Source organism: Ranitomeya variabilis, chromosome 6 (genome assembly GCF_051348905.1).
Source record: "Ranitomeya variabilis isolate aRanVar5 chromosome 6, aRanVar5.hap1, whole genome shotgun sequence".
NCBI classification, from domain to species: Eukaryota; Metazoa; Chordata; class Amphibia; order Anura; family Dendrobatidae; genus Ranitomeya; species Ranitomeya variabilis.
Genome location: NC_135237.1, coordinates 34210476 through 34223318, shown reverse-complemented (window position 1 = coordinate 34223318; position 12843 = coordinate 34210476). Strand labels below are relative to the sequence as shown.

General features: G+C 49.4%; 1 protein-coding gene across 1 annotated transcript in view; it reads right to left on the bottom strand.

Annotated features, from left to right (window-relative positions):
- CYP51A1 (cytochrome P450 family 51 subfamily A member 1) overlaps nt 1–12843 on the bottom strand; it is a 28235-nt gene that overhangs the window by 8880 nt on the left and 6512 nt on the right. The window contains exons 6-10 of the mRNA XM_077268208.1: nt 11775–11949; nt 11347–11466; nt 4218–4413; nt 4050–4145; nt 3800–3968 (exon numbers count right to left, since the gene is read on the bottom strand). Of these exons, the coding sequence (XP_077124323.1) occupies nt 3800–3968; nt 4050–4145; nt 4218–4413; nt 11347–11466; nt 11775–11949 (756 nt within the window). The remainder of the gene's footprint in view (nt 1–3799; nt 3969–4049; nt 4146–4217; nt 4414–11346; nt 11467–11774; nt 11950–12843) is intronic.

Below are 12843 nucleotides of genomic sequence, written 5' to 3'. Positions count from 1 at the left end.
AGTGAAGGGGTGTATACTGCAGAGGAGGAGTTAATCTTTCTGTTTACTTAGTGTCCTCCTAGTGGCAGCAGCATAACACCCATGGTCCTGTGTCCCCCAATGAGGCGTAGGAGAAATAAAAAATTACTTGTTAAAACATAATTTTTGAGGAAAGAACAATTATTTTTTATTTTCACGGCTCTGCGTTATAAACTTCTGTGAAGCACTTGGGGGTTGAAAGTGCTCACCACACATCTAGATAAGTTCCTTCGGGGGTCTAGTTTCCAAAATGGGGTCACTTGTGGGGTGTTTCTACTGTTTAGGCACATCAGGGGCTCTGCAAATGCAATGTGACGCCCGCAGACCATTCCATCAAAGTCTGCATTTCAAATGTCACTACTTCCCTTCCGAGCCCTGACGTGTGCCCAAACAGTGGTTTACCCCCACATATGGGGTATCAGCGTACTCACAACAAACTGGGCAAGAAATATTGGGGTCCAAATTCTCCTGTTACCCTTGTGAAAATAAAAAATTGCTTGCTAAAACATCTTTTTTGAGGAAATAAAAATGATTTTTTGTTTTCACGGCTCTGCGTTGTAAACTTCTGTGAAGCACTTGGGGGTTGAACGTGCTCACCACACATCTAGATAAGTTCCTTGGTGGGTCTAGTTTCCAAAATGGAGTCACTTGTGGGGGGTTTCTACTGTTTAGGCATATCAGGGGCTCTGCAAACGTAACATGATGCCCGCAGACCATTGGCATCAAAGTCTGCATTCCAAAACGTCACTACTTCCCTTCCGAGCCCCGGCATGAGCCCAAACAGTGGTTTACCCCCACATATGGGGTATCAGCGTACTCAGGAGAAACTGGACAACAACTTTTGGGGTCCAATTTCTCCTGTTACTCTTGAAAAAATAAAAAATTCTGGGCTAAAAAAATATTTTTGAGGAAAGGGAACACATTTATTATTTTCACGGCTCTGCGTTATAAACTTCTGTGAAGCACTTGGGGGTTCAAAGTGCTCACCACACATCTAGATAAGTTCCCTTGGGGGTCTAGTTTCCAAAATGGAGTCACTTGTGGGGAGTTCCTACTGTTTAGGCACATCAGGGGCTCTGCAAACGCAACCTGATGCCCGCAGAGCATTCCATCAAAGTCTGCATTTCAAAACGTCACTACTTCCCTTCCGAACCCCGACGTGTGCCAAAACAGTGGTTTACCCCCACATTGTGGGCTAAAAAATCATTTTTGAGAAAAGAAAAATTATTTTTTTATTTTCATGGCTCTGCGTTATAAACTTCTGTGAAGCACTTGGGGGTTCAAAGTGCTCACCACACATCTAGATTAGTTCCTTGGGAGGTCTAGTTTCCAAAATGGGGTCACTTGTGCGGGAGCTCCAATGTTTAGGCACACAGGGGCTCTCCAAACGCGACATGGTGTCCGCTAATGATTGGAGCTAATTTTCCATTCAAAAAGCCAAATGGTGTGCCTTCCCTTCCGAGCCCTGCCGTGCGCCCAAACAGTGGTTTACCCCCACATATGGGGTATCATCGTACTCAGGACAAACTGTACAACAAAATTTGGGGTCCAATTTCTCCTATTACCCTTGGGAAAATAAAAAATTCTGGGCTAAAAATCATTTTTGAGGAAAGAAAAATTATTTTTTTATTTTCACGGCTCTGCGTTATAAACTTCTGTGAAGCACCTGGGGGTTATAAGTGCTCACTATGCATCTAGATAAGTTCCTTGGGGGGGTCTAGTTTCCAAAATGGGGTCACTTGTAGGGGAGCTCCAATGTTTAGGCACACAGGGGCTCTCCAAACGCGACATGGTGTCCGCTAACGATTGGAGCTAATTTTCCATTCAAAAAGTCAAATGGCGCTCCTTCCCTTCTGAGCCTTACCATGTGCCCAAACAGTGGTTTACCCCCACATGTGAGGTATTGGTGTACTCAGGAGAAATTGCCCAACAAATTTTAGGATCCATTTTATCCTGTTGCCCATGTGAAAATGAAAAAATTGAGACTAAAATAATTTTTTTGTGAAAAAAAAGTACTTTTTCATTTTTACGGATCAATTTGTGAAGCACCTGGGGGTTTAAAGTGCTCACTATGCTTCTAGATAAGTTCCTTGGGGGGTCTAGTTTCCAAAATGGGGTCACTTGTGGGGGAGCTCCAATGTTTAGGCACACGGGGGCTCTCCAAACGCGACATGGTGTCCGCTAAAGATTGGAGCCAATTTTTCATTCAAAAAGTCAAATGGCGCTCCTTCCCTTCCGAGCCCTGCCGTGTGCCCAAACAGTGGTTTACCCCCACATATGAGGTATCAGCGTACTCAGGACAATTTGTACAACAACGTCCGTGGTCCAGTTTCTCCTTTTATCCTTGGGAAAATAAAAAAATTGTTGCTAAAAGATCATTTTTGTGACTAAAAAGTTAAATGTTCATTTTTTACTTCCATGTTGCTTCTGCTGCTGTGAAACACCTGAAGGGTTAATAAACTTCTTGAATGTGGTTTTGAGCACCTTAAGGGGTGCAGTTTTTAGAATGGTGTCACTTTGGGGTATTTTCAGCCATATAGAACCCTCAAACTGACTTCAAATGTGAGGTGGTCCCTAAAAAAATGGTTTTGTAAATTTTGTTGTAAAAATGAGAAATCACTGGTCAAATTTTAACCCTTATAACTTCCTAGCAAAAAAAAAAATTGTTTCCAAAATTGTGCTGATGTAAAGTAGACATGTGGGTAACGTTATTTATTAACTATTTTGTGTCACATAACTCTCTGGTTTAACAGACTAAAAATTCAAAATGTGAAAATTGCGAAATTTTCAAAATTTTCGCCAAATTTCCGTTTTTGTCACAAACTCAGAAATTATCGACCTAAATTTACCACTAACATGAAGCCCAATATGTCACGAAAAAACAATCTCAGAATCGCTAGGATCCGTTGAAGCGTTCCTGAGTTATTACCTCATAAAGGGACACTGGTCAGAATTGCAAAAAACGGCAAGGTCATTAAGGCCAAAATAGGCTGGGTCATGAAGGGGTTAATTTAACCATTTCATGCATTTTTTTTTTTTTTTTTTACTTTCATTAGGGGACTTTAGCATATGGTCAAATTACAAATCTCCTACCAAGAAGGAAGCAACCTCGGACTCCTCTGCTGATCCATGGGCACCCTTGACTGTACCGTGGGTGGGAGTTGAAGATTGGGGGGGGGGGAGTTGATTGGCAATTTTAATAATTTTCCTTCAAGATCACTTAACATTTAAATGCCGCTGTCCGCAAATGACAGCAGCAACCAGGTGGTTAAAGGGAACCTGTCACCTGAATTTGGCGGGACCAGTTTTGGGTCATATGGGCGGGGTTTTCGGGTGTTTGATTCACCCTTTCCTTACCCGCTGGCTGCATGCTGGCCGCAATATTGGATTGAAGTTCATTCTCTGTCCTCCGGAGTACACGCCTGCGCAAGGCAATATTGGCTTGCACTGGCGTGTACTCCGGAGGACAGAGAATGAACTTCAATCCAATATTGCGGCCAGCATGCAGCCAGCGGGTAAGGAAAGGGTGAATCAAACACCCGAAAACCCCGCCCATATGACCCAAAACTGGTCCCGCCAAATTCAGGTGACAGGTTCCCTTTAAACAGCCGTGATCGGAGGTAGTTTCCGTTGCTTCTGTTGGAGGCCGGTGTTGGCTGTATGACACAGTCAGCGTCCACCCCGTATGGACGGACTCCGCTTCTGAGCCCAGTCCGTATACCCGCATCTGACATGTAACATACAAATATCAGGAAGGGGTTAAAAGCGGATTCATTTTTACCGGCTCCGAAAGGGACGTAAGCGAACTTTTCCCCCGCTGCGGGATTTTCATGGAGGTATCGCTCGGGATTGAAGTCTGTGTTTTGCACCCAGGTGTCCTTAAGTCGCTGGTTGACCGTGGGGGACACACACACCTGATGTCCGGGGGGGATACTGAATCCTGCAACAGACTGAAAAGAGCAAAAATCACTCTCCCCATCCCACTATACAGCACAGTACCGCCTGCTGCTCACCCCGCCCCGCGCGCTCACCTGCGGGGTCCTGGCCATTCTCATCATCGTCATTATCGGGGGTCTCAGCCTCAGTGTCTCCTTGATGCAGCGGTCCAGGACTTGCAGGTCTTTAAGCTGTGAAGGAGCCATTGGTTAATGCAATGAAACGATTTTCTATGTCGTCGTTGCCGGGAGTGAGACCCCCACCTGGTCATAGTTCAGGGGTGGGAAGTCCTCCCCGCACACGGCCTTCTGCTCTGCAAAACATTGCTCCTGAATATCCTTGTGTCTGGCCAGGAAGAAGCCCATCCAGGCGCTGGTGGTGGAGGACGTGTGCTGTCCTGCCAGGAGCAGCCCGATCAGCATGCCGGAGATCTCGTCATCAGTCAGGGGGGTCCCGTCCCTACAGGGGGAATAGAGACCACCAGTCCAAATACGGTGACATTCACACAGTCTATGCTAACTGCAGGGTCTGATGTGGAGGAGCACGGCAGGGGATTTATATTTAGGTGTTTTATTTCATTCTTCTTATGTACCTGAAAGGAGTATTCTGCTGTATATAGAGGTATTATCAGTCAATGTACAGGGGGAGGAGGTGAGCTGTGACATCACCTATTGTGAATGGTGGATCCGGTGTTATCTACTGTATATAGAGGTATTATCACTCATTGTACAGGAGGAGGAGGTGAACTGTGACATCACCTATTGTGAATGGTGGATCCTGTGTTATCTACTGTATATAGAGGTGTTATCAGTCATTGTACAGGAGGAGGAGGTGAGCTGTGACATCACCTATTGAAAATGGTGGATCCTGTGTTATCTACTGAATATAGAGGTGTTATCAGTCATTGCACAGGAGGAGGAGGTGAGCTGTGACATCACCTATTGTGAATGGTGGATCTTGTGTTATCAGTCATTGTACAGGAGGAGGTGAGCTGTGACATCACCTATTGTGAATGGTGGATCCTGTGTTACCTACTGTATATAGAGGCGTTATCAGTCATTGTACAGGAGGAGGAGGTGAGCTGTGACATCACTCATTGTGAATGGTGGATCCTGTGTTATCTACTGTATATAGAGGTGTTATCAGTCATTGTACAGGAGGAGGGGGTGAGCTGTGACATCACCTATTGTGAATGGTGGATCTTGTGTTATCAGTCATTGTAAAGGAGGAGGAGGTGAGCTGTGACATCACCTATTGTGAATGGTGGATCCTGTGTTATCTACTGTATATAGAGGTGTTATCAGTCATTGTACAGGAGGAGGGGGTGAGCTGTGACATCACCTATTGTGAATGGTGGATCTTGTGTTATCAGTCATTGTACAGGAGGAGGGGGTGAGCTGTGACATCACCTATTGTGAATGGTGGATCCTGTGTAATCTACTGTATATAGAGGTGTTACCAGTCATTGTAATCTTGTCTGTGATGATAATGCAACTATTGAAAAGTCTTTGGTACAGAACAGGTAGTGTGGCCAGCATAAAAAAGGAGATTTTTGTTTACTTACCGTAAAATCTTTTTCTCCGAGGCACTCATTGGGGGACACAGGACCATGGGTGTATGCTTGCTGCCACTAGGAGGACACTAAGTAGACAGAAAGATTAACTCCTCTGCAGTATACACCCCTTCACTGGATACAATTTCAACCAGTTCGGTAGTAAAGCAGTAGGAGCATGAACAAAGACAACTATGTCAAAACCAAAGAAGTAACAACAACAAGTCAAAACAGGCTAACAGGGTGGGTGCTGTGTCCCCCAATGAGTGGCTCGGAGAAAAAGATTTTACGGTAAGTAAACAAAAATCTCCTTTTCTCCTACGCCTCATTGGGGGACACAGGACCATGGGACGTACAAAAGCAGTCCCTGGGTGGGGAGCAATATGCTAATACCCCATGTACCACTGGCTTACGGCTCAAGGAACTGCCGCTTGCAGAATGCGCCTACCAAGGGCGGCGTCTGCAGAAGAGATAGAATGAATGTGGTAATGCTTGGTAAAAGTGTGCAAGCTGGACCACGTCGCAGCCTTGCAGACCTGCTGTGCTGACGCCTGGTGTCGAATGGCCCACGAGGCGCCCACCAACCGAGTAGAATGAGCCTTGATCCCAGCTGGGATAGGAACACCTTTGACACGATAGGATTCTTGAATGGCTGACCGAATCCATTTTGCCAGAGTGGCTTTAGAAGCAGGAGAACCCTTCCTGGGCCCCTCTGGAAGTACGAACAGGACGTCTGACGTGCGGAAGGGAGCCGTCCTTGAGACGTACCGACGAAGAGCCCTCACCACATCAAGAGTGTGTAGAGCCTTTTCGATGCGATGGACAGGTGCCGGGCAGAACGAAGGCAGAACAATCTCCTCATTGAGGTGGAAAGAGGAGACGACCTTGGGTAAAAAGGTGGGAGAGGTCCTCAATACCGCCTTGTCCGGATGAAAAATTAGAAAGGGAGGACGGCAGGAGAGCGCAGCCAACTCCGAGACCCTTCTGATGGACGTGACGGCTACTAGGAAGACTACCTTCCAAGAAAGGAAGGTCAAGGAAACGTCCTGTAACGGTTCGAAGGGAGTCTCCTGAAGAGCTCCGAGAACTAGGTTGAGATCCCACGGATCCAAGGGTGACTTGTAGGGAGGCGCCACACGGGAAACTCCCTGGAAGAAAGTTTTCACCGGCAACCTATTGGCAATCTTCCGCTGGAAAAGGACTGATAATGCCGAAACCTGACCCTTTAGGGAGCTAAGGGCAAGTCCCGACTCTAATCCGGACTGAAGAAACTCCAGTATGGAAGGAATAGAAAATACTAGAGGAGATCGTCCCTGTGCCTCGCACCATGAGAAAAAAATTCGCCAGGTACGGTGGTAACTACGCATGGAAACAGGTTTCCTAGCTCTGATCATGGTGGAGGACACTCTGGGAGAGAAACCCGCTTGGCCTAGAATCCAGGACTCAACGGCCAGGCTGTCAAAGACAGGGCCCTTGAGTTCTGGTGGTAAATCGGGCCCTGTGAAAGAAGATCCGCGCGATCTGGAAGCCGCCAGGGGACGTCGGCTACCAGCTGAACCAGCTCGGCGTACCATGCCCGACGCGGCCAGTCTGGCGCGACGAGAATCACTGGTACCCCCTCTGCCCTGATCTTTTTGATGACCCTCGGTAGTAGGGGAAGAGGAGGAAAAATGTACGGGAGGCGGAATTGGTGCCAAGGCAGGACCAGGGCGTCTACTCCGAGGGCTCGTGGGTCGAGGGACCGAGCAAAGAACTGAGGAACCTTGTTGTTCATCCTGGAAGCCATGAGATCCACATCCGGGGTCCCCCAGCGATGGCAAATCTGCTGGAAGACCTCCGGGTGTAGGGACCACTCTCCGGAGGCGATGCCCTGGCGGCTGAGGAAGTCCGCCGCCCAATTTTCCACACCTGGAATGTGGATCGCCGAGATGGGCGAATGGTTCGACTCCGCCCAACGGAGGATGTGAGACACCTCGAGCATGGCCATCCTGCTGCGAGTTCCGCCCTGACGGTTGATGTACGCCACTGCCGTGGCGTTGTCGGACTGGATTCTGACTGGATGACCTGCCAGAAGTCGGTGAAACTGGAACAAGGCTAGCCTGATAGCTCGAATCTCGAGGATATTGATGGCAAGGCGAGACTCTTGAATGGACCACCGCCCCTGGGCTGTGTGATGTTTGAAGACCGCTCCCCAGCCTATGAGACTGGCATCGGTGGTCACCACCAGCCACCGTACTGGGAGAAAGGACCTTCCCTGGGATAGGGAGGACTTCAGCGTCCACCACCTGAGGGTCTTCCTGACCCGAGGGGACAGGATGAAACGGCGGTCGAGGGAGGAAGGTTTGCCGTCCCAAGCCGACAGTAGCGCATGCTGCAGGGGACGGAGGTGAAACTGCGCAAATGGGACCACTTCCATGGTCGCTACCATCTGCCCGAGAACTCGCATGCTGGCGCGAATGGAGTGGGATACCGGACGAGAAAGACGCTGGGCTCCCTGCTGCAAGGCCAAACCTTGTCTTGAGGGAGTATGACCAGACCGCGGGAAGTGTCCAGTATCATCCCCAGGAAGGAGATTTGTTGAGCCAGAATTGGAAAAGATTTTTCGAAGTTTATCTTCCATCCCAGGCGAGAAAGAGTATCCACCGTGAGAGCGACGGACTCTTCGCACGCTGGGTAGGAAGGACCCTTTATCAGTAGGTCGTCTAAGTACGGAATTACCACCACTCCCCTGGAATGAAGAATGGCCATGGCAGCCGCCATGACCTTCGTGAAAACTCTGGGAGCGGTGGCGAGACCGAAGGGCAAGGCCACAAATTGGAAGTGTTCCCCGCAAAAGGCGAAGCGAAGGAACTGCTGATGCGGAGGGAAGATCGGTATGTGCAGGTAGGCATCCTTGATGTCTATGGATGCCAGGAATTCTCCCTTTTCCATAGATGCGACCACAGAACGGAGGGATTCCATCCTGAAGTGTCGGATCTTTATGAATCTGTTTAATAGCTTTAGGTCTAGGATCGGCCGTAGTGATCCGTCCTTCTTTGGGACCACAAACAGATTCGAATAGAAACCCTTGAATCTTTGTTGTAGGGGGACCGGAATAATGACTCCGTCCCTTTGTAGTGCCCGAATTGCCTGGAGAAACGCTGTGGCCTTTGACCTTTGAGGGCAAGACTGGAAGAAGCGTGTAGGGGGGGGGGGAAAATTCTATTTTGTATCCGGTGGACACCAGTTCTCTGACCCACTCGTCGGAAACGACTGAGAGCCAGGCTTGACGGAACAAGAGTAGACGTCCGCCTACCTTGTTGGAGTCCACCGGATGATGCAAGAAGTCATTGGGCGGAGGATCCATGGGATGCGGATCCCTTAGATCCGGGAGGTTTAGGCCTGGGTCTCCAGTTACGATTAAGTCTGTAAGAGACCTGGGTGCCTCGGCCACCGCGCGAACCTCGTCCTGATGCGGGGGCAGGGGATGTGGAAGACCAGCTGGTATTGGGCCGAAAAGGCCGAAATGGAGGTTGCTGTTGGTACCGAAAGGGCCGGGTAGGCTTTTGCTGGGGGAGAAATTTACTTTTCCCTCCGGTAGCATCCGAGATCATTTGGTCCAATTTTTCTCCAAATAACCGACCAGCCTGGTAAGGCAGGGCTGTTAGAGAACGTTTAGAAGCCGAATCTGCTCGCCAATCCCTGAGCCACAGGGCTCTCCTGATGGAGATTGCATTGGCGGCTGCCTGTGCAGCGCAATTGGCTGCGTCCATAGAGGCGTTGACTATGAAGTCTCCGGCTTGCGCTATCTGGTTAACCAGGATGCTGGCTTCTGGAGGTAAATCACTGGCTTGGATGTTAGAGGAAAGAGTCTCAGTCCAAGAGACCATAGCCTTAGCCACCCAAGAGGCGGCGAAGGATGGGAAGAGAGACGCTCCTGTGGCCTCGAAGGCGGAACGAGCCAGGTAATCAATCTGGCGATCGGAGGGATTCTTAACGGAGGAACCGTCCGAAAGAGACAGGATGGTCTTGGACGCGAGGTGTGACACAGCAGGGTCCACCGAGGGAGACTGCAGCCAGTCTTTGACTAATTCCCGAGAAAAAGGGTATTTGGCCTCGATGGACTTTTGTCCTATGAAGCGTTTATCTGGGCGATCCCTATGTTTTTGTACAATCTCTTTAAAGTGAGGGTGAGTGACAAAAACCTTTTTAACACGTTTAGTTTTTTTGAAAGACACCACATGTTTGGGTTCCGAAGCGGAGTCCTCAGTCACCTTCAGGGTCTGGTTTACCGCCTCAATGAGAGAGTCGAGAGACTCTTGGAAGGAGGGGGGGTCCTGAACGTAGGAAATGTCGGACTCATATTCAGAGTCATCCGAGTTTGGGGAAGGGGACCTGGAAGCGGAGCTTGCAGGTACTGAAGGGCCTGCTAGCTCATGGTCAGGGGATGAAACGTGAACACGTTTTCTCGAGCCCCGGGTAGAAAGTGACCGGGTACGCCCCCTGCTGGTAGACGAATCCATACCGTCGTCTGAATCCTCCACGGTCCGACCTGGAGGGGGGCCCCGGAGGGAGTCAATTGCCCTGGCTAGGGAAGCCACAGATCGTGACAGAGAGGTTGCCCACTCAGGGGGACTAGGCTCTACCGGGTCGACGGCTGCGGCATCGGCGACGGTACCGGCGTCGGCAAGGGGCGGCTGCACAGAGGGCGAAACGCAATCTGCACACAAAGGGCTAGTGTGGGCTCTACGCAGAGAAGGGGTTTAGCTTTCTTGAAACAGCTTACCCACAGTCCTGTGTGTCCCCAGAGAGAGATATGGCGGTTCTTTGTCCAGAAGCTCTCCTTGGAGCGCAGTGGAAGCGAGGGCTCCGTGCAGGGAAAGAGGAAATATGGCCCCCGAGATTTGGAGGGCGCCTCTCGTCCCAGGCGAGAAGCGCCGATGTAGGGGGCGGAGCTACGGCCGTGGGAGGAGATTTTCCCCACTGCGGCCTACTCCGGCTGAAGAAGCCGGGGACTAAATTTTTGGGGCCTGCCGACAATGTGCGGCGACGGAGCGCCGCCGAGCACCACCGACCCCCGGTCGGCGGTGCCTCTCCCTGGGGACCCGGACCGCATCGCTACCGCTAAGGGGGAGCAGGGGGGAGTCCCCTGAAGGTACTTACAGCCGCCATTGTCCCGGTTCTCACAGGTCTGCGCTTCTGTGAGGATGTGACTCAATCCATGCACCCTGGATGGGGATGGAGAGGCCCCTGATGCATCACGCTGCTGTAGCAGAGGGGGCTGCGGCACAACATCCCCTCCGGACTGCATTCTTCTCCAGATTACATTGCTGTAATGCAGGGTCCTGGAGGGGGTTGGGGGAAATCGGGACCAAGAGGAACAGTTGCCCTGGCGCAAACTTTTCGTGCGCCATACGTCGCAGGAGAGGGACGGGGAGGTATACTCGCCGTGCTCGCCTGTTGTTGGTTCGGGGGAGAGCGGACCCTATGAAAAAAAGGACCTGTCGCCCCCTTCACTCCGTTAAATAAAAAATTAAAAATTTACATAAAATTAAAAAATCAAAAATTAAAATAAAGTTGGGGTCTGGGAAAAAAAGACCCAAGTGCCTCCTAAGACACTAAGCAAGAACTGGTTGAAATTGTATCCAGTGAAGGGGTGTATACTGCAGAGGAGGAGTTGATCTTTCTGTTTACTTAGTGTCCTCCTAGTGGTAGCAGCATAACACCCATGGTCCTGTGTCCCCCAATGAGGCGTAGGAGAAACTGCAGGATTTCTGATTAGTTTGTATAGACAGTAATAGCTTTCTGCACTCAGCCCAGTAGATAAGTCTTTATAGAAGTCACATATAGTCAGGACTTACTTGTAGGTGGCATCGATCAGGGTCTGCAGCATGTCGTCTTCCCTGTCCTCCGACTGTCGCCGTTTCTGGATCACCTGGTAGAAAATGTTCTTGATCTCTCTGTGCGCTCGGTCTCTGCGCCTGGAAATAAGTCACTGACTTCAGTGGAATTATCAGAGGGTAGAACACATTCACACTTTAGGGACCTGTGTAAAGGTATGTCCCCCACCAGAGCGCCCATGGGGGTGCGTCCCCAGCAGAGCTAGAACGTAAAGTGTACATATGCCCATCTGCTGTTGATATTATTCCTAGCACATGCCATAACTGTGGGATTGTTGGGGGTTTGCAGCTTGAAATAAAGGACCCCCGAGACCCCGGCGATCGCAGATCAAAGACCCACACAAAGAGGAGAAGTGGAGGAATTGAAGAGTTGGGGTCTTTACAGATACCTGAAACTGGGTAATGGCAGCCACCCTGGGAGAAGCCAGGCGGCGTGTGTGAAGCCGCCGTCCAGGTCAGCGTAGAGCTGCGCCACTCGCTCATCTAACATGCTGCGGATCTCCTTCCCGTGCAGGCAGCGGCTCGCCGTCAGGATGATCAGCTCCGACAGGGCCTCAAATAGGTCTGCGGTAAAAAATACATCACGATATGTATATACAATATGTCACAACCCAGGACAATAATCCGAAAAGGGAAGGTCCAAGATCAACCACAGCTCACATATAGAAACAATCTACATCTTAACGTATTTCTTTCCCAAGCTGCATTCACAATTCTGTAGGCTTCAGAGCTGAACTCTCTTTCCAGGGTCAATGCTAGTACAGAACATATAATCTGATGATTTTCACATGGGAACAATAGTCGTTAAAGAAACTTGTGATGTAGAAAAAAGTAGCTGAGTCCTGCAATACAGGAGAGCAACTAAGATGCTATAAGAGTGCAGCTCTGGGGTATAATAGAGGATGTAACTCAGGATCAGTAATGTAATGTATGCACACCGTGACTGCACCAGCAGAATAGTGAGTGCAGCTCTGGAGTATAATACAGGATGTAACTCAGGATCAGTAATGTAATGTATGTACACAGTGACTGCACCAGCAGAATAGTGAGTGCAGCTCTGGAGTATAGTACAGGATGTAACTCAGGATCAGTAATGTAATGTATGTACACAGTGACTGCACCAGCAGAATAGTGAGTGCAGCTCTGGAGTATAATACAGGATGTAACTCAGGATCAGTAATGTAATGTATGTACACAGTGACTGCACCAGCAGAATAGTGAGTGCAGCTCTGGGGTATAATACAGGATGTAAGTCAAGATCAGTAATGTAATGTATGTACACAGTGACTGCACCAGCAGAATAGTGAGTGCAGCTCTGGAGTATAATACGGGATGTAACTCAGGATCAGTAATGTAATGTATGTACACAGTGACTGCACCAGCAGAATAGTGAGTGCAGCTCTGGAGTATAATACAGGATGTAAGTCAAGATCAGTAATGTAATGTATGTACACAGTG